Source organism: Rhipicephalus microplus, chromosome 8 (genome assembly GCF_043290135.1).
Source record: "Rhipicephalus microplus isolate Deutch F79 chromosome 8, USDA_Rmic, whole genome shotgun sequence".
NCBI classification, from domain to species: Eukaryota; Metazoa; Arthropoda; class Arachnida; order Ixodida; family Ixodidae; genus Rhipicephalus; species Rhipicephalus microplus.
This window is the reverse complement of record NC_134707.1, coordinates 94,606,128-94,628,099: the sequence shown is the minus strand read 5'-3', so window position 1 is coordinate 94,628,099 and position 21,972 is coordinate 94,606,128. Positions and strand designations below refer to the sequence as shown.

Here is a 21,972-nt window from a genome sequence, read left to right as displayed (position 1 = left end):
AGATGAAGTGTGACTGTCCTTAGATGTGAGAGTCATTGCTAATTAGGAGAGTTGAGTTAATGAGCCAAAACTTGCCTAAATAACGATAATGGAAGCAAACTGAGCATTCATCTAGTGAAAGTGACACTAGTGACAGTGAACTCATAATAGTTGATTAGCGTTGTCACAGGCTGTTATATATTTTTATTTTCTTATTTATATTTGGCAAACTATGAGAAGGTAGCCTACGTTAGAGCCGGCTATCCCAACGTCATGACAGTAATGTACAAGAATAGATAGCGCACGGTTATACAGTCACACGTGGCGGTTTCTATCTTCTAGTAACCTTGGGCAAATGCATTCTAACTATTTTTTATATTTTTGACAAAGTTTCACCGGACGTTTTTGCATTTGGCTTCATTCGAAGGAATGACGATATATCAGCAATAGGGCGAATGCAAGCACTGGTGCAGTGGACGAGCGGTTACAGCGCTCAACTTCAATCTAGGAGGTACTTGGTTCGATTCGCAGAATCACTGAGCACTTTTTTTTTTCAAGAGGTTGCCCGGTCTGACATTATGCGTGGTGGCGGGTACTAATTTTTTGAGAAGTAGGCTTTCGCACTTGCTTCTTTCACTCCCCTTTTGACCCAAAAGCGCTGTATTGTGCTCCTTCAAAAATTAAACAATTCAGGGTTCATAATTTTTTTTCCTCCATTCTCTCTTATCGCAAAAGTGTCCAGTGCTGAAATACCAAATTATACCTGGTATATTACTTTTCACGTGTTTGAATATTCGACCAGCAATCAGTCTTCACGGTGTTTTGAAGAAAATCTACACATGCAGTGAGCTAACTGCTTGCAGCCAAGTTGACTGCCTTTGTAGGGACACGCTTTCGTGCTAATTTGGTGGGCATCATCACATGCAGCGAGACCAAAGAGCACGGACAGTTAGCCCTGACGCGAACAGAGTGATTAGTTTCTGTCTTCTCTCCCGCTATTTCTCATGCTGCACGCTTCAGTGTAATGTCGCTGTCAATGGTTAAAATGAACTATAGCAGTTAATCGAGTTCTGCTGAGAGGGTCCCCTATTGTCCAGAATGAAACAGAACAATAGCAATTTGATTTGTGTGATAAAGAGATACCCTGCTTTTGGTTACTAGAATAAATTTCTAAACTGAAGTTTATTTTTATTAACAACAGTTTCAGTGCAGATGAAAGGTGCATGGACAAAATTCGTGTATTCAGCTTGACTAGGTTTGTGACCTTAATTGTAATTGCGAACCGGTATCACAGTATGCATAAATATCACACACATATACAACCACGGGTGATAGCTTGCTTATTCTGAATAAAATTGAAAGGTTGAAATCGAGATATTAAACCGACGCAATGTGTACGAGATATGCCATGTAGAGTAGCTATGCTGTAAACTAATCTTCGCAGGTCCGTTCCATTTTACCCAATTGCTTGCCCATGACTGTAGGTTGGTAAATAAAACAACTTCTTCGAACACACATATTCTGTGTAAGGTTACATTTATTTTTATGCAGTACAAAATAAATTGAAATATGTAATGGCTCAAAAGAGAAATAACTAGAAACAAATTCAGCCATATCATTACCAAACTTACTCACCAATGATAAACGGATTCTCATTTAAAAGATACAAACATACATACATATACGCACACACACATATACATATGTACACCCGTACATACATACATACACACACTCAGGTGTAAATATTAAAATGAATGGCTATAAAACAACAATTCTAATAAACTCATTTTGAATATACTACAGAAAGTAACTTACGAGAGAAATCCACCGGCACTGTTATGTCTGAACACGGTGTTTCTCGAACCATCTCGCAAAAGCTTGATGCATAGTTTTCCGCTGATGCCCAGTGACAAGCACTCTTTATAAAAAACACAAGAATAAAGCCCTTGACAATGTCATGCTAAAGAAAAGGGCTGTGCATCAATATTTTGTACATGTCTGCAGTATCACTCTATTTACATAGCTTGGCTCATTCACAAGCCACTAACAAAGCATGTTAGGACACTTGGGCTGAAAGTTGGCACAGTGCGAGTAAATTCTAGACAATACATGAATAATACAAATATAAGCTACTAAGCTCCTTGGTGCAAACAGTGTTTATATTGACAGCTATAGGTGCCATTTCGTTTCCCCAAAACACTTCTCAAAAGTAGAATCAACTTTATTTAGCTAAATGTTTCTATTCTGGCGCGTCGTGGTGGCTCAACGGTGGAAGTGACTCTTTCGGCCAAGAAAACAAAGACCAATTATTTTTCCAGTTTGTGAATTCACCCCATGCTAACATTGAGGCAGCTGGTAGGAGTGCTTTTGGAGAGAGGAAACCACCACATTCCCACCAGGTGTGGCCTTGGGTAGCTACTTCACTTGGACAAAAATGATGAAAAACACTCCTCAAGAAGACTTCAAAGTTTGCACACCAACACAGTTCCCATACAGCTGTCTATTAGTCTGCTTGAAAAATATTGAGTTTACTGGTGGGTAAAGACTATACACTATGTGAGGTGATGCTCCAGTGCACTGCATGTATGACTTGCTGCTGGCCTCAACTGCGATGTTGCTCAGTACATATGTGTAAAATAACAACTAATACTGTGCTACTGCCAAGTAATTATGGGTCATTTGCATGAAACAGGGACCACAATAAAAGAACATAACATTTGCCTTCACAACGTTCAAAAACTGTAAATAAATTTCCACACAGTTTTCACAGTTCATCTGAGGATAGTAATATTGGTTGTAAACACATTCTTACTTCCACTAACAAACTATTTTAAGATGCCAGATTCAAAATTAGAGTATACCAGCACTTTTGTAGGGCTAAACAATTGATATGTGGGGTTTTAACGTCCCAAAACCACCATATGATTATGAGAGACGCCGTAGTGGAGGGCTCCGGAAATTTCGACCACCTGGGGTTCTTTAACGTGCACCCAAATCTGAGTACACGGGCCTACAACATTTCCGCCTCCATCGGAAATGCAGCCGCCGCAGCCGGGATTTGAACCCGCGACCTGCGGGTCAGCAACCGAGTAGGGCTAAACAATTGTACAGGCACCTAGAAAAAAAAACACAAGTGAATGCATGCTATAGCTACATATAAAAAAATAAATACTTTTATTTCTACTCTGAGTAGAGCTGCATAGATGATAAGTCACTTGCATTACATTATGAACAAACCTATCCGAGCAAAGTATACATTTAAAAAGTTACACTTACACAGTAGATAAGTAGACTGTTGAAGGACGGACAGGCAGTGGGATAATACCCAAGCACTAAAATCTACTGTTAAGATATACTAGGAGTAGTGATGATCCTCTTCCTTCCAAATAAAATAATCCACATAGATTCACTTCCCAGAGCTTATACACTCATGGCATCATTGGTGCTATACAAATGAGTGTACACTGAAGGATTACATCGACTAAGTACATGATTACTGCATCCATGGCTTTACTTCTTGTACTACAAAGAATGCAAACACAGTTACCATTGGCGACCATGGATGCTGTGATTTCTGGCATGCAAATGTAGAGGCACGCAGGCACTGAACACACCTGTTAAAAACTTCAGCTCAAAAATATTTGCCCACTAACACTACAGCAGCCTTTAAATTAGTGTCATAGTTTGGTATCTTCCATGCAAAATTTAAATAATTTCGAATGCAAGCAAAGGAACTGCTGAATAATGCACTGCTAAGAAGTTAAGCAGCAGCTGCTCCTGACATCACAATGTGCTCTTTCTGCTGTTGTAAACTTTGAGCAGGAGAACAGTCACTGGCAGTCCCTTTATACTTGTTGGTCTTCTGTGCTCTGTTCTTGATACACTGTACATGACCGTGGAGCACCGAACCCCTTGTTACTGCTGGAACTTAGAAAAATACAGATCATTGTTACAACCATGCTACATGCAAGAGTGTATAGTTGTCAATTATGTGCTCATATTTACCGATATTGTATTTTCAGAAGCCAATGACAAGCCTCAGCACACACACACACAAACAGTGAAGACTGAAAATATATTAATTATGATACAAGAGCAAAACTACAATGTTATAAATGAAGGCATGAAACTTCTGCCAGACATAAAAAGCCAATAAAGTTTCTTCTACTTTGACTTTACACTAGGTGCGAGAAGCAGACCACAAATAAGTTCACTAAGAAACACAAGTTGGACTGCATTACAACACAACAGCCAATGTTCATAACTTTAAGGCTGTCTAACATAGCCAGCTCACCGTACTGCGTATAGGTGCAAATGGACAGTCTAGAAGACACAAAGAACTTGTGAATTATGAGTGTGCTTGTTGCTGACATCTATCATTCTAAATGAAGAAAACCTTTCGAAAATACACTTCATCAGGGGAAATAATCATACGCAACAAACACAACGGGCTCCTACAGGTGCCACCAACACTCACCATTATTGTTGATACCAGTGTCTTGCCGGATTGATATGCTGCGTCCTGCACAGAACACCAAAGGAGCGCTCCATGACTTGGATTGCATGTGTGCTAGCTGCCTCGCTCTGCTGCTGAAATAGGCTAGCCACAGACAGAGAAATGAGAAGCCATGGCTTTGAAACACACTGAACGTCACCTTTAGAGATCAACAATGCATACTTAGGTCAGGTACAATTTGTAGAAAAATATATATCACTATGCAATCGTGGTGAACATGTTCGGTTGAAACACAAGCAACAGCACTGAGAGAGAAAAAGCTACATTAGGTAAAAGATGCAGTTACTGGCCCTATGTCATCTGAGGCTTCTTCAATAGGTCTTTCTTCTTGCAAGTTGTGAAAAGCCAGGCAATTTTCACCCACTTGCTATTTCCTTCCAGAGCACTTGATCCACAGAGGGAGTCACAAGTTCGAGAGCTCAATAAGGAATCAAAGTATTTGTGCTCGTTTCAAAGCACAAGCTTTTCAGTCTCAGATTATTGGAGTTTCATTCATAAGCTGCAGGCTTTCAGCTTTCAACATTCTCAATTATCTTGCAATTTAGTTCTATAAATGTTGAATAAGAATTATCTGTAAGAATATTACAGGTATCCACTGAAAGCAACCATGCTTGGGTTTTCAATTTGTGCACAGTAAGTGGTGTTCACGTAATCGTATGTAATAAAGAAAAACTAACCTTGCAGCCAGCCGTTAGGCAGTTTTGTGCCCTCGAAGCTCCCAAGCAGATCGCAGTCCTTCCAGATGAGGCTGCCATGCATGCTTCCACGCCACATCCGCTAAATGATAACAGTCCCAGCAGTGACATAGGCTTGCATAGTTAGGGAGAACGTGTCCTTCCTATTTTTGTACAGGTGCCCCAAGTAATAATGAGGATTGGTGTGCCAGAATGTGCAACCGATGCATCACAGGACCTTAACAAACCAATCTCTGCGATCTGTGAAGAGCCAAAAACGAGATATTTAAAAACAATCATTAAAAGCACTCACTTATAATACTTATTTGAGGAAGCTATCACTTTGTTAATGTGACCAAAATCTGCTATAATTACTTTGAAATAAACTGAAGCCTCATGTAAAATTTATGTACCGCAATATATATGTCGTACTGAAGTATAGTACTACCACAGTGGTAATCGTCTATAGAACTAATTTTCCAAAATAACAAATTATTAAGTGCAACCTGGCTCCTGAAAAATAAATTCACATTAACTTTTCAATTATCAAACCTGGTCAATCGACAGGCCCAACCTCATATTCAAACAAGAGCTCACTTGTATCAAATCACAAAAAAGTTTTGATGTATTTGCTCCATAATATATGTATGTATATAACAGTAGTAGTAAATTTTTCATGCTTCAACTTACCATAGAGAAACATTACATCTGATGGGCTTGAAAACTTGCACACGTTATAGAACTGCGTGAATTATAGTACCGGTGAAATTTAGTTATGTAAAGTTAACTCACCGATGGCAGCATTTAGTGGCCGTTGGTGTCATGAGGAACCAAGTACGGCCAACAGGCAAAGGGCATCTGCAGACTGGAAGGTGCCAATGACAGCAATGAAGGGCTGACCAGGCGTGTACGTCCATTGATAAAGTGTAAGAACTGGCCATGACCAGCTGTTGTCAAGGCTCTAGTGCCGTGCAAAACGATGGCCAGACGAACTCGGAAACCTGTAGTTAGGCGATATTGGCCTACAACTTCATCCAAAGCAAGGCACCGGTGAAATCTTTGCTTTTTCTGGGGGCCGGAGGGAAGCTTGACGTTCACGGGCTCTCGCTGCCACATAGAACTCTCAAGTTGTTACCGAACAACAGTCTAGGCACGCTTCCAAAGTAACACGATCCACAATAGAATGTAGCATCTCGCAGTTTCGGTTGATCACATCACAGCGCTAGGACTATGGTTATCACAAAAAGGAGAAGTGACGACTTAACAAACAAAAGCGCCAACCTGCCCCACCACAACTTCGCAGGGCAAAACAGTTATCAAAGCTGTCTTTCAATTTTCGGTCACACGAGCACAGCTTCTTCACAAGTCTTGTAACGTCGGCACAGCACCACTGTTCACAACGAACATCGTTTCACTCCCGAACAGTACATTGCTCTCAAGTAAATAGAAGCGTACGGGCTAACTAGTGGCGAAGCAAGAACCGAGCGCGTAGTTCATACGTTTCCGTACGTACTTGGGGTCACTCAAGTAACGTGTCAAAACGCTGTCAATCCGAAATGTCGCACAGCACCCAACTGAGAGACTGGAAAGTCAAGCGAACGAACTGTTACCGGCACACAAACAGACATTGCAGGCTTCTCGAGTGCTAGTTGCCGTCGATACATCGACGCTGATCCCCGCTTGATAACCACACCGATGCACAGGCTTCGCTGCGCTTCACCGTACACCATTGCACTGCCACAGCTTTCCGCACTGCTTACACGCACCGAAAGAGCTGCTGTAATCACAACACATCCGGTCAAACGCTGAAGTAACTCGTGCGAGAAGCGTTTGCTGAAAGTCGCACCGACCGATATGCTGTTTACGACGCCATGTTGTTTTCGACAACTGCGCAGCACATAAGACGATAAGAGAGCTCTTAGAAAGCACTTGCACTATTTTCACGGCGTGAAAAAATTTTCTTTTAAGTGCGAGGGGGGTGATATGACGAACAGGACAGGCGTGCCAGATGAAAGAAGTGTTTTGGCAACGTCACGGAGTGAGCTGATGTGGAGGGTATTGCTTCACAACCAATCACAAGCTGTGCCTGTCGGCCAAGCCGTCGTCTGCTCGCGTTTGTCGTCTGCTTCGATCAGAGCATGCGACAGGGGATTCGCCTTCGCAACGCTATTATTCTCAGCTCAAGTGGTCGCTACGTCGCACAAAATACTTGTCAGTGGCTCGCTCTACCTTTGAATGATGTTCGTGCGCCAAGTTAAATGGCTGGTAATTGATGCAGGGATGAATTCAGCCAAGGTTTGCTCTAGAATCGTGAGGGTTTGCATATTTTTGGTGTCATACAAAGTTACTAGGGTCATTTCATTCCGATTGCTTGCCATAGTATCACGGTTCTTATCGGTGTCTGAACAGGGAAGGTGAAGATGCATGATTTGTTTGTAGTTCCATGCGTAATCATGCGCACCCCTAATACGCTTTGGTTTACAAAGTACGCTTTGTTCCAGATCGTCCCAAAGTGTATCGACAGCTGTATTTCAGAGATCGCAACCATTGGACTGTTAGAGCCAATGAAAGTACACTAGAGCACAAACTTTAGGAACCACTCACTGAAAACTTCCTCTCATTTTTATTTCCAATAGCGTGCAAAGAATGTGCTCCCATTAACCTCTTTGGTGGTAATTTCCACCAATGAGGCAAGGATCTCGAGTCGCATTTTTAATTGGATGAGATGGGGCGCAACACAACAACATAACAAATAAGGTTGATCATATGCCATGTCGCGTTCGAATGCAACGACCATTCACGTATCACATTGGTTTTCATCCAACCACAAATCTTTACATGCGAAATTTATGCCATTGACGCCCAATAGAATTCTTCAATTACTGCGACTTCTAACCTATTGGACGATGGTGGTTGTCAACACCATCCACTACATACAAGGGAAACAACACGCGAAGTTCAAAGCGCCGAAAGAAATAAAAACGCACCAGCAGTCATCAGGCAGCCCTTGATGGGCGTGAATTAACTCAAAACCAGCCAGGGCACCAAAGTATACCGCTGCGGCAGCAGGTTCTAAGTAGCCACATTGTTCCTAAGAGTGGTCCGGACCACTCTTGGGATTTTCTCTCAGCCATGCTGTTTTTACGCACAATTTCGCTTCGTGAATCCACTTACGAGCACTTTTCGGGGACGTAAGCAAATATAGCAACTGCATCACCATCGCTGACATGTTCCCGGGCAGTCACAGCGCGCTTTATTTGCAGCGGCCGATGTGACAACTATGGCCTCTTACGACGTTTTTTCGTTTCGTGAATCGACTTACGCAAGAAAATTTCTCTTGCGCAAAAATGTTTTCGTAAGTTAGTTTTGTGAATCCGGGCCCTGGAGTACTGAAGCGCTTCCTTAGTTTTAGGTGCTTATTAATTTTACAATAGCTCCCCGTTTCCCATGGTGGTTTCGTTCAGTGTAATATCGGCGCTTAATCTTAATAATGAGCTCGACTTCATTCACATTTCATGCAGTGGCCATTTCATTTTTTACTTGCAGTGCCTTGTCAAAGACACAATTGGGCAGTGTCGAAATCGTTCCTTGCTAAGATGTCTCATAATGTATAAATATTTAGAACCAAAAGGGAGTTTTCGGAATGAGAACAACTACCGAGCTTTTTCAAAAAATTATTACATACGCCTGCAACTTTCGAGCGCTTCATGGACAACATTCTGCATGGTTTGAAGTGGGAAGTATGCATGTGTTATCTAGACGATGTTGTGATTTTCGGGCACACTTTCTGTGAGCACAACACACGCCACGACCTCGTGCTGAACTGCCTAAGCAAAGCACGCTTGTTGCTCAACTCAAAGAAATGTCGTTTCAGAGAGCGCGAAACACTTGTCTTTGAACACTTGGTGAACAAAGAAGGCATACGGCTGGATCCCGCGAAAACGGCTGCAGTGGAGGCGTTCAAGCAACCTCACTCAGCGAAAGAACTATGCAGCTTTTTGGGCCTCTGCTCGTACTTCCGTCGATTCATCCCTGGATTTGCCAATATCGCGCACCCACTCACGTGCCTGCTTCAGAAAGGCGTGCCGATTGACTTTACTCTGGAATGTACGTCCGCTTTTTCTGAGTTGAAGTTCCTTTTAACATCCCATCCGATTCTTCGACACATCGATCCTCTGGCTCCCACAGAACTTCACATAGACGCTAGCGGTGTCGGTGTAGGCGCCGTGTTGGTTCAACGCTTGGATACCAGAGAACATGTCGTTGCACAGGCAAGTCGCTCTCTAAGTAAGTCCGAGCGTAACTATACCGTCAAAGAGCAAGAATGTCTCGCCGTAGTCTTCGCAGTGCAGCGCTTCCGGTCCTACCTGTACAGACGCCCCTTTACCATCATGACAGATAGATCATCATCCGCTCTGCTGGCTGGTCAATCTGCGTGACCCATCTGGTCGACTAGTGCGGTGGGCGCTCCGTCTGCAGGAATACGTCTCTACAGTTTCCTATAAAAGCGGCGGTTGTCACGCTGATGCAGATTGTCTTTCGCGACTACCACTTCCATCGACGGACTGCGACGCGGGAAACTTCGACACTTACAATCCGCCATTGGACCTGCTATTTCCTGATACCAACTTTAAGATTGAGCAGCAAAGGGACCACATCATACAGCAGCTCCTTCCTACCAAGTCAAGACCATCGGCGACTCGCTTCAGCATGCGCAACGGACGTGTGTACAAAAAGAACTATCCTACAACCGGCTTACAATATCTTCTCGTAGTTCCGAAGAGCCTTCGCGTTTCCGTCTTGCAGGCTATGCATGATGACCCAACATCCGGCCATCTAGGCACAGCGAAAACTCTTTGCCGGCTTCAAGAAAGATTTTACTGACCGAAATTGCGCCAGTCGACGGAACAGTATGTCTCTAGTTGCAACGAGTGCCAACGCCACGAGCGCCCTACCAGTGCTCCTCCAGGGCGACTACATCCTATTCTACCCCCTGGAACTCCATTCGAGCAAGTTGGGATTGATCTGTTGGTCCCTTTCTGAGGTCTTCTAATGGCAATGGCTGGATAGTCATATATACCGATCACTTAACACGGTACTGCGAGACAGCTGCTGTATCATTGGCAACTGCAGCTGACGTGTGTTTATTTATGCTACGTTTTGTGGTTCTACGACATGGACCTCCTAAAATTGTTATCAGTGATCGTGGACGACAATTCACTGCAGACTTCGTGGAAGATATGCTTCGTCTATGCGCTTCAAGCTTTCGGTACTCTACGCCATATCATCCGCAAACAAACGGCTTGACGGAACGAACTAACAGGACTCTCACGAACATGACTTCTATGTATGTCGCAGCAGATCACAAGAACTGGGAGGACGTGCTACCTTTCATCATTCACGCATTTAACACCGCACAGCATGAGACTACCAGCTACAGTCCGTTTTTTCTTCTGTATGCTCGGCCACCTCGTCATACCCTAGATACCATCTTCTCGTTTACGAACCACCATGATTCCGGTATATCCGAGATCGTTTGCCGGGCAGAAGAAGCCCGACGTCTTGCTTACCTGCGCAACCTCGCTTCGCAAGATCGCTCGAAGACACGTTTTGACCATCAACGTCGACACATGACGTGTAATTGCGGAGACCACGTGTTGCTGTGGACGCCAAATAAAAAACGTGGGTTGTGTGAAAAATTGCTGGCACACTATGCGGGACCTTATGTTGTTCTAGACCGCTTAAGCGATGTAACTAACTGCGTAGCACGTCGTCATTCAAATGGCCGACGAACTGCAAAGACTGAACTAGTCCACATAGCACGCTCGAAGCGCTATATTCCCAGAGAGACTCTTTAACTCGCCTGGTGGGCTTCGTCGGCGCGGAGGAAAATGTTGCTGCATATGTGAGTTGGGTATGAGCCGGTGGGTAGCGGGAAACAGGCAGATAAGAGAAGAAAACGTTCGGCTAGCGAGATAGGCCTCCGGTGCATGACCCCTTGGAGTCTACCAGTACGCGTCAGCGTAATAAATACATCACTAAACGTAACAATGTTATATACAGTAGCACGATTTTTCAAAATGTCCTCCGCATTCAACCCTTCGATCACCCTGTCCACTGAAGGAAGTTTTTAAGTAAAGCTTTTACAGCTCTCATGTTTTGGTCAAGGAATCGCAATCAAAAATTATGGTGCGGGTGAGTACACAAAATGCGGGCCTTAAATGTGCAGTGGTCACATGCGTATTAGAAATTGCCCTTTTGCCATAACTGATCCCATCTCGCTAATGGGCTTCTCGGTTTTTGGCTGTTACTGACATGCAATCTGATCTTTCATTGCGGTGAGTGAAATCTCGCGTTGTCGTCTTCCAATAATCAACTCTATATGAAGACATGAGTATCGTTGTCACCTGTTGCTTTAAAACTGTTGGCTGCGAAGCGATCGTAATAAATACCCATTCCCGGAATAAAGAAAAGAAACAGCAGAGGGCCATGACAAATAAAAAGTGAAGAAAGAAAAAAAGAGGAAGAATGATGGTGTACAGTGGACAGGCGCCAGACTTCCCAGGCTACTACTTCCAGGTAACTCAGGGGCTCCACAGCAATTGGTACGGTGATCAGATGTGAACAGAGTTGGCGAAAAGGCGATGCAACAGAGTAAGGACTGATTCAGTAGCATACAGCCTAAACAGTATGCTCTTCGGCGTTGCCACTACAACACATCCAGACACTTCTCGCTTACCGAATTGAAGATGTCACTGTTCCGGTGCAAAAAATTTTACAGTACATTAGAATTTTTCGCGGCACGATAAAGGCAGGCTTCTAAATGAATTAGCAGTTCGAAGATTGCAGAAGGAGATTTATGTTGGTGATCTTTATGCTGTATTGGGGGCTGGCTGGTCCCGACGAAGCAGAAGAAGAAGACGGCCGACGGAGACGAAGGCGGCCGGCGGGGACGCCGACCAGCCCGAACACGCGGGTTGGCGCGAAGCGCCGAAGAGAAGAACAACCGCACTCCACGGTTACCCAACGCACACTTATTTTATTTTACAGTCACCTTCAAATCCTAGATGCCAGAGCGGCGCCCCCTGGCCTCCTCACATGTCATTCGGAAACAGAAACCGACAACCCAGAACACAACAATCATCCCCTCCTCGAAAGACGTTCACCTATACACTGTTTATATTTATACATGATCGGTACCACTGTATTATACAAGGTACGTACGTTAGAACACATTAAAATTCAGAGCACGGCACACCGAACTCATGCATCATGAGTCTTGAAAGTGCACTGAAAAAATGTACAATGGAAGTCCTGAAAGTTTACTGAAAAAAGTGTACACAACTCAATACAATATTGATTTGGATGCATTGGACCTTTTCACAGAACAATAATGTTCCCAAACAGTAATGAACAAGAGTTCTACATCACGTAGTCTTCGAACCGACGCGGCCTCTGCCGCTTCCGCTTAGGGTGGGCCCTTTTGGGTGTAGAATCAGGTGTCTCTGCACCTTGGTCACTTGTGCTCTGATGTGACACATCAAGAGCAGTAGAAGATTGTGAAGGCTCTGAACGAGCGGTAAAATTCGCTGTCTCATCAGAGCTCGCAGCACGAGCTTCGAAAGGACTTTGTGGACCGGAGTCCGGTTCAACGGTCTCAGCCACATTTGAAGGTTCGAAGTGAATCGTAAGACTTGGTGTACTTGAACCAGCGACACCGACTGGTAACTCCTCCCCCCTTGAAGAAGAAATGCCTGTACATGGAGGCCACATGTAACAGTCTCATGCGTAGTTGAAAGGCGTGAACGGAACGTGATGGGGACGACTTTTAGGTGTTGAAGGCGAATCCGTATGAAAAATAACAAGGCACGAAGCATTCCAGATGTTACCATCACTTAAGCGAAAAGAAGTGGGGCTAACCTGGCCCAAGACTTTGTAAGGACCCCGATTTGGGGCGCTTGCCTGGCACACGAACCTTGACTAGATCGCCAGTGCGAACTTTGGACTGCTTTGCAGCTCGACGGGTGTCGACATACTTTTTCATTGCTTGTTGATGAGAAAAAACCCTGGTACGGATTTGATCAGGAGAAGACACTGCAATGTTACGAGGCAAAGAGACTATGTTGAGAACAACTCGCGGTTGCCTACTGTGGAGAACTTGAGCAGGAGACACTCCAGTGGTGCCTTGTGGTGTGAACCTGTACGAAGCTAAACATTCTGTCAAGACTTGCTTGAGGGGACGATGCTCTATTTGGGCGACCTAGATATGTTCCTTCAGAACGCGATTAAAGCACTCGATTTGCCCATTTCATTGGGGGCAGAAAACTGATGACCTAAAGTGCTGAATTCCTCGTTGTGAAAGAAAAGCCTCGAAATGTTGGGACTGAAACTGTGGACCCTTATCTGTAACTATGGCATCAGGAAAACCTTCCCGGCTGAAGATTGAAGACAGAAACTCAATGATTACCTCAGAAGTAACCGTATGTGTGAAACAAAGTTCTGGCCATTTGGAATAGTAGTCGATGAGAAAAACAATAAACCGGGCATTTAGTGAAACATTATGCAAAGGACCGATGATGTCCATGCCGAGTTTTATCATCATCATCAAATTCATCATATTTTATTTCCTTAAAGACCCCACAAGGGGGTATTATATAAGGGGTGGATGTACAGGATATAAAAAACATTTGCCACATAAGGGGTTGGTATACAGGATATAAAACTTTTGCTACATTCAAAGTATAAAATATTGCTACATAGGTGTGGGTATATACATTGCCATAAAGTTTCACTGACAGAGATGAGTTGTTACATTTTTAGCGAAAGTTGATGGGCAGGTGATTGTGACGACGTGGTTTGGGAGGTCGTTCCAGTCCTTCACAGCGCGCGGAAAGAAGGATGCGGAGAAGGTAGCAGTCCTAGTGCGGTAACGGGAGACTTGGAGGGGGTGGCTGGTGCGGTGCGAAATGTACGTCGGAGGGATGACGTATGGAGGATGGTTGAGAGGTGAATGAAACAACTTATGAAACAGGGAAAGAGTGGCTATGCGGCGTCGAAGGGCAAGTGCCTGCAATCCAGATTGGGCTTTTAGGAATGAAACACTGATGTCATAAGAATATTACGACTGTATGAATCGGACTGAGCGATTTTGAATTGATTCAAGGTCATTGATTAGGTAAATCTGAGGTGGATTCCATATAGCGGAGGCGTATTCCAGTTTTGGCCTGATGAGGGATGTGTATGCGAGAAGTTTTACGTGTTGAGGTGCCAACGTGTTGAGGATCCAAGACCGATCAGGCCACTGGACTGGCTGCAACGGGGAAAATGCAGGTTTGGCAGACTTGTCGGCTGCCTGACATATATGGCAATTGTAAACTGCACGCTCGACCTGCTTGTCTAAGGCTGGCCACCAGTACCTGTCTCGGAGATCCTGTTTGGTGCGGAAAATGCCTGGGTGGTCCTCATGGGCAAGCTGTATTAGCTTGTTACGGAAAGAAGCAGGGGGAATCACGCGTTCATCGCGGAAAAGCAAGTCCTCGACACAAGACAACTACTGTCGGACTGCGAAGTAAGGCAAGAATTCAGAAGAGCACATTTGGAAGACCATCCTTCACGTAAATACTTGAGAACTTGAGACAAAGTGGAATCTGCAGCTGTAGCTGCCTCAAGCTTAGCTTTAGTAATGCAGGAAGTAACTAATGAAACAACTTCTTCATCCCGCTCTTCAGTAACCGGTATCAAAGAGGAAGGCGCGACAGTGCATCAGCAACCACGTTATTAGAACCTTTACAATATTGAAGACTGAAATGATAATACATGAGTTTGGCACACCAACGGGAAATGCGAATGGGGCGGCGGCCTTCGGATCATGCAGAAAGAAGAGCAACCAGTGCTTGGTGATCTGTTCGTAATGTGAAGTGCCGGCCCCACAAGTAAACATGCCATTTCTCATAGGCAAAAAGACACGCGAGAGCTCCACGCTCTCCTACTGAATATCTGCGTTCAGCAGGGGTCAATGTACGAGATGCAAAAGAGTTAGTGGTCAGCTGATCACCTCTGAGTTGTTGAAACACTGCTCCCAGTCCAACATCGGACGCATCCGTCGTGATGGCGATGGGAAGCTTCTCATTGAAAATACTAACAGCTGGCTTTGAGGCCAGTATTGACTTAACTCGAATGAAGCTCTCCTCAGCTTCAGCTGACCAGTTAAAAGGCTGTGCTTGTCGACGTAGAGTACGCAGTGGTTCAACATCAGCTTAGTGAGGGACAAACTTGGCATAATAACCAACAAGACCTAAAAAACATTGCAAGGTTTTGGCATCAGTAGGCCGTGGGGCATTGACAATAACCTGAACTTTAGATTCAACAGGTGTCAAGCCGCGGGAACTGACATTATGTCCTAGAAATTGTAACTCATTCACAAAAAAATGCACTTGTTAATAAGTTTCATACCACATTCACTGATGCGGTTGAGAACAGTATGCAAGTTAGCATCGTGCTCTTCGCGAGTACGTCCCCACACCAAAAATGTAATACAAGTAACAAAGAGCGCCATTACGACCCTTAGGAATAATTGACATCATTTTCTGAAACACTGCAGGGGCCGATGCAAGCCCGAAACACACGCGGCGAAACCGAAATGAGCCTTCGTGCGATACAAATGTGGTTAAGTCTCTACTGCACTCAGAAAGTTCAACTTCGTGATAAGTGGACGCGAGGTTCAGCTTGGAGAAACATACCGCTCCGCAGAGCTGATGAAGCAGTTCTTCCATGTGAGGAAGTGAAAAACCGTCTATGACGATCGCCTTTTTCGGTTCTCGTAAGTCGACGCATAGTCGAAGGAATCCATCTTTTTTCTTGACGATGACCAGTGGAGAAACCCAGTCGGAAGCAGAGACAGGCTCGATGATTCCGCTGGCTTGAAGGCGAAAGAGTTCCGCAGAGATTTGCTCACGGAGAAAAAGAGGAATGCGGCGCAGCTTGGCACGCACAGGGCACACACCTGGTCGACGCATCACTTTATGCACGAAACCGCGCACGCAACCCAGTTCACGGGTGAACAGGTGGTGGAATTCAGACGGCGCTTTGGCCGGAAGATCATCTTGGACGTCGACATGAGCACACGTCATAGACGCACCGACGATGTTGATAAACAAAGCCCTGACGACATCATGTCCCAAAAGCGAGCTGCCATTGGCAGTTACATAAAAAGTAATGGAAGCAGTGCTACTGCAATAGGAGACCTCGGCTGTAAAATGACCTAAATTATCAATCGTTTCCTAGGAATATGTTTGTAGAACGACGTGTGAAGGCAAAAGCCGAATGTTGGAAAAATGACTATGAAAGTCAGCGGCACTGATTAAAGAGACTGAGGCACCAGTGTCCACAAGAAATGACAAGGGCACATGGCCCACTGAAGCTACGATGCTAGGCTCGGACGTAGTGTGGAGGCCATCCACATTTAAAACAGTGACCGTATTCGTCTGTGCAGTTCTCGAAGGAGCGGACGAAGAAACTGGTTCAGGAAGACTTGCTGGAAGGGAATTGCATACGGACTGAAAATGTCCGATTTTTCCGCACGCAAGACAAGTGCGGTTTCTCGCGGGACACTGCGCAAAATTGGCTAAATGCCGAGCCGATCCGTAACGTAAGCAATACACCGTTGCGCTTGGAGAATAAAATTGCGAACGCGAGTTAGGAGCTCGGTGCTGTTCCTGAAAACCAGAAGTTGGCGGAATGGGGTCGCTATATTGCCGGCTTCCTCGCCCCCGCGACGCAGAGAGGCCGCCATGTCGGCCGCCACGGAAGGACTGTGCAGGCGGGCGTCCATGTTGGCCGCCGCGCCAAGACGAAGATGAAGGGCCGCCGCCTTGGCCCCCTGCAGCAGAAAGTTGCTGCACTGGATGCAGAGCGAATTGCTCCAACTGGGAGCGAATAAGCTCGTCCGCTCGCGCAATCGAGAGGGCTTCGGATAATGAAATCGAGGAGCCTTTTTTAAGCATGCGGCAGCGGGCGTCTTGCGAGGCTACCCCGGTGAAAAGCTGATGGCGGATCATATCGGCCTCGAACGCGCCAAAGCCGCACGACGCGGCGAGCGTTCGAAGAGAAGTAATGAACTCGGCGACTGGCTCGCCAGGCAATTGTCGCCTTTCTTGGAATTTCACGCGTGCGAGATAATCGCACGAGACATCTTTAAAATGCTCATGGAAATGAGCAACAGCATTCTTGAAGGTATTGCCCGACGCTGGCGTCGGCGACGCGTTGGTGGCGTCCAAAGTGTAGAAGAGCTTTATCCCGGCAGGGCCCAACGCGTTGAGCAGCAGGGCCTTGCGACGCTCGGCCTTGCTGGCGTCCTCCCCGGCCACGTCTGCGTAGGCCTGAAACACCAATTTCCAGTCAGCCCACGGAAGTGGCGGGTCTCCGCGCGAAGGAAGAAATAGGGGAGGTAAAATAGGAGCCACCATTTCAAGCAAGAAGAATGGAGAGGAGCAGACGAGAAGAAAATGACGCCAGTACACTGTTTCAGGAAGAAGACAGAGGCGGCGTAGCTGAACGAAGAAGAAATGAAGCGACGCAGCACGCAGCGGCCACCTTGCTGGGAACAAAGAGTGTCTAGGGTTAGCAGGGTAGGTTCGTTAGAAGCAAGAAAAAGACGAACACGGAGAACGAAATGGGTTCTTACACGTCCTCGTCACCATTGCTGTGTTAGGGGCTGGCTGGTCCCGACGCAGCAGCAGAAGAAGACGGCCGACGGAGACGAACGCGGCCGGCGTGGACGCCGACCAGCCCAAACACGCGGGTTGACGTGAGGCACCGAAGAGAAGAACAACAACCGCACTCCACGGTTACCCAACGCACACTGAATTTATGTTACAGTCGCCTTGAAATCCTGGATGCCAGAGCGGCGCCCCCTGGCATCCTCACATGTCATTTCAAAACATAAACCGACAACCCAGAACACAACACTTTACTGTTGGATTATTGACATTCATTGTAGTGATGCGAGTAGAGTTTCTTGAAAGAACGATTAAAAATGTTTAATTTTCAAGGGCGAAGCAAATAACATGATAAGGAAAGCGTGTGGCGTTTTAAGAATTAAGGCTGTCACATGCTCACCCTTGTGGTATTAGATCTGACGTTTTAGCATGCGGAAACCCGCCCACTGCAGTGGGTGAACCGATCTTCACACTAGAATGCCATCAAACTATAACGTACTTTTCAGGCATTTGGGTAGTGAACATACCTTGCCAAACTGCACTTGCAGGTCCTGATTGTTGGTTCGAAGAAAAAAATAAAGAAAGCTTCTTGCTGACTGCTTTTTTGACATCGATTTTCAAACTGCGTGAACTCTGCCGGAGTTTTTCTTTGGGACCATCCTGTTAAACAATGGCTGGCATCTTTTCAACTAAATGAGGATCAGTATTCTCTGTTTTCTTGGTATTTACAATACCTTTTGAAATACTGCGTTCTTAGTTAGATTCACTCGCGTCTTTTGAGCTACAATTTTTAAATGTGCTCCTGTCTACCACTCTCAATCAGCCATCTTATGCTTCTCGTATTGCGCAATGCACTGCTTTCAATATTTCAAATTTAATGGCCACTCGTTTTAAAGCAAGCCGACCCCTCACGATATTCCACCTAGTTGTTCTCCAACCGTAAGCGTTCCACACTTTCTACGGTTCGTATGGACCGTGAGTGAAGGGAAAATGCGCAGCTGTTGATACCCTTCTAAAACTAGTTCCTGTAACTGAATTCTTCTGGTGGTTTTCTGTAGAGGCAGCTTCCACAGGGGTCGTGAAAGACATCTTTCAGTGGCATATATAATGCATTTGAGTCAGGTGCAGTGCTAATCGTACTGCATCGGGTGTGCACTTGGCAGGGAGCGTTGGAAGTAAATAGAACATGTACCTTTGAAAGGATATGCATTTGTTGCACTTTGAGGTGTCTTCGAAGACGTCGTCCTTCTGGTCTGTATTAGGTCCTTGGCGTCACGTCATAGAAACGATCGTGGCTAACAGGAGGGGCAAGTGTTGCGCAGTATATTATCACACTGTTCTGGTGTAGCAGGCGTTGAATACTGGTGCTCGAGATAATTTCTAGTTGTGGGCGCATAGAGAATCGCATGCAGAGGCACACAGTGTAAACACGGCCAACATGCCACGCGTTGTCTCCGGCGCGCCCCGGCACGCCCATTTCGTGATATCGTTTTCGAAGCCTGTCTTTCATGCCAAATAATTTAGTTCTTGTATTAGGCCTTGAGGAGTGTGCTGCAGAATATTCTCTTCAAGCGGGTGAGACTATCTAAAGAGAAGAAGTGAGGACAGGCGCGCTTAAGAAAAGGACAGCTATTGCTCCACGATGAATGAACGGGTCGTCTCCGATCAACGCCTACGGACCAGTTATTTTGTTACATTTGGTGCACAAAACCCGGGAGCCGCCCCTCAGAGACTTCCCTGATCAGAACTGGTGTCACCCAAGCACTAGCAGTGTTATTGAACCTTCTGCAGCAACCTGATCCTGATGCTTCCCAGATTAACAGCCATATGAATTTCCTGAAGGATAAAGAAGCAGCACTTTCAAGGCTCGACGGCGTCATTCTGGCGGCAGTGGACGAAACAGACATGGAACATTCAGTAAAAGCAGGAAGCGAGTACAGCCCCGCCACGGTGGTCTAGTGGTTAAGGTACTCGGCTGCTGACGCGCATGTCGCGGCATTAATCCCAGATGGGGTGGCTGCATTTCCGGTGCAGACAGAAATGTTGTTGGCCCATGTGCTTAAATTTAGGTGCACGTTGAAGAACCCCAGGTGGTCGAAATTTCCTGAGCGGCGTATTTCATAATCTAATGGTGGTTTTGGGATGTTCAACCCCACATATCATCAACAGCAGCAGCAAGCGTGTACAACGAAAAGATTCTTTACGCCGTGTCACGAGCCAAGTTCTGGCTACAAGAGTGTGAGAAGGCAATCAGAATGCAGGCGCGAGCCACTGGAGACGGGCCAAACAACCACGAACTTCCGCAATTTAAAGAAGCAGCATGGTAGGTGAGAGCGCACCGTCCGCTTGCGGTTGAACTGCTCGAGCTCCAGATACCACCTTTTGATGGCAGTCTTCGTGAATGGCAGTCCTTTCGGGACCATTTTGGTGCTACCATCCACAGGAATACCGAACTGCCACGAGTAGAAGAATCCAAGTACCTACTTAACTACTTTACCCGGAGCGCGAAACGAGCTGTCGAAGGCATTCGTCTAGCAGAGCGGAATTATGACCTTGCAATCAAAATTCTACAGGATCACTTTGGACGCCAGGATCTACTTGTGAACGAGCATGTTGACCATCTGCTTGCGCTAAGTCACATGAAAAGCTCGTCAGACGTCCTAAGGCTTCGTCTGTTGCATGATAGTAAGCAGTTCTACATTGGTGTCTTGGAAGGCCTAGGAGGTCTAGGAGATGTGCCCGGCCTGTACACTGTGTTCTTAAACCGTGTTCTTATGCGATGTCTGCTGTAGGGTCTCGCCATTACGTACAAGCAGAAGTCAAAATAATCAAACAGCACCTCCAGCATCGCCCAAATGTCTAAAGATCGAACGCAGCTAGCTGGGGATCAACTATCCACCCAGCGAGGAATGGAATGATGGAGCGGCTGCACCGTCCACTGAACGCATCTTTAACAGCAGAATTGGGTAGAGAGCACTGGGTATAGACAAGCTCGTTCTCCTCTCCTGCAGGCCTGCGTACCGCAATGAATGAAGACCTCGGAATCACTGCAGCAGAACTGCTGTACGGTTCTACAGTTCGACTTCTGAGAGAATTCTTTCGTGAAAACCGAAGGTTTACTTCGACACACGGAAAGACAACATCCCTGGTTGGAACACCTGCAATTTAATGTGCCACGCGTCAGATGGCACCAAAAAGTGTTTTCGTTCTCAGGCATGAAGGTGGTAGCCCATGTGTTCGCGTGGCGGGACAGAGTGAAGGCGTCATTGATTATTGAGTATGACGGGCCATTCCATAAGGTGTCGCAATCGTAGAAGACTGTGGCCATTCGTGTTCGTGACAAAGAGGGCGTCATTTCTTTCGACAACATGAACCCAGCTTACCTCATGCACTGACTGGCACGTTTGATTTTTTTTCTCACCCAGTGGTTTAGAGGGAGAGGGAACGTAGTGGTTGTTGAATGTTGGTGGTTGCAATAATTATAGTTGGGTGTGTATACTAAATCGTATGCAGAGGCGCACAGTGCACACGCAGCCGACGTGCCTCCCGTTACCTCCAGCGTGCCGTGGTAGATACGCAGCCACGTACCTTTTGTGTTATTGTTCGAGATGCGAAGCTGCTATTTCACTAGTATGTTTAACGCTGTCCATCAGTGTGTCCATACCAACGCTCTGCACAATGTTTTTTCCGCCGCAGTTGCTGGAACGATGCCAAGTAGGTCAAGTCGCAGCTACGCGATCACGTCACTCTCTCACCCGTGGCAGTTTCCGGCTCTTGCGCCTTCTAACTCGCTTCAACCTCCGCACTGCTCGAATTGTTCGACCACATGTCGAGTGCAAACACTCTTTAGGCTCATTTATCTGCGATTGAACTTACATGAAACCCAACCCGCCTCCCGTGTCTTAGCGTGTCAAAGAAATGTTTACTCTAGTGAAGGCTACACCGAGTTTCGCTTCACCACCCGCGTTGACGCACGCTTCAGCCGGGTCAAAGGCGTGCGCGCCGCTAGTGCTAGGGATCTCATCATATGGTTTTCTTCGGGGAGATGGCCCATCAATTTCTGGAACCTGTTTTTCGTGCCAGA

General features: G+C 45.9%; 1 protein-coding gene across 1 annotated transcript; it reads right to left on the bottom strand.

The window, feature by feature from the left end:
* Nucleotides 1–1,498: 1,498 nt before the first annotated feature.
* LOC142769260 (uncharacterized) lies at nt 1,499–7,094 on the bottom strand. The gene is made up of 4 exons (XM_075872351.1): nt 5,965–7,094; nt 5,176–5,433; nt 4,460–4,582; nt 1,499–3,909 (listed from the first exon to the last, which is right to left on the bottom strand). The coding sequence occupies exons 2-4, from the start codon at nt 5,270–5,272 to the stop codon at nt 3,743–3,745; spliced, it is 387 nt and encodes a 128-aa protein (XP_075728466.1). The 5' UTR covers nt 5,273–5,433; nt 5,965–7,094; the 3' UTR covers nt 1,499–3,742.
* Between the last annotated feature and the right edge of the window lie 14,878 nt (nt 7,095–21,972).

Coding starts and splice junctions, on each gene's coding strand:
- LOC142769260 (XM_075872351.1), bottom strand. CDS start 5,272: ATGTGGCGTGGAAGCATGCATGGCAGCCTCATCTGGAAGGACTGCGAT. Junction 4,583..5,175: donor GCCTAACGGCTGGCTGCAAG/GTTAGTTTTTCT, acceptor GTCTGTGGCTAG/CCTATTTCAGCAGCAGAGCG. Junction 3,910..4,459: donor CACTGGTATCAACAATAATG/GTGAGTGTTGGT, acceptor TATTTTTCTAAG/TTCCAGCAGTAACAAGGGGT.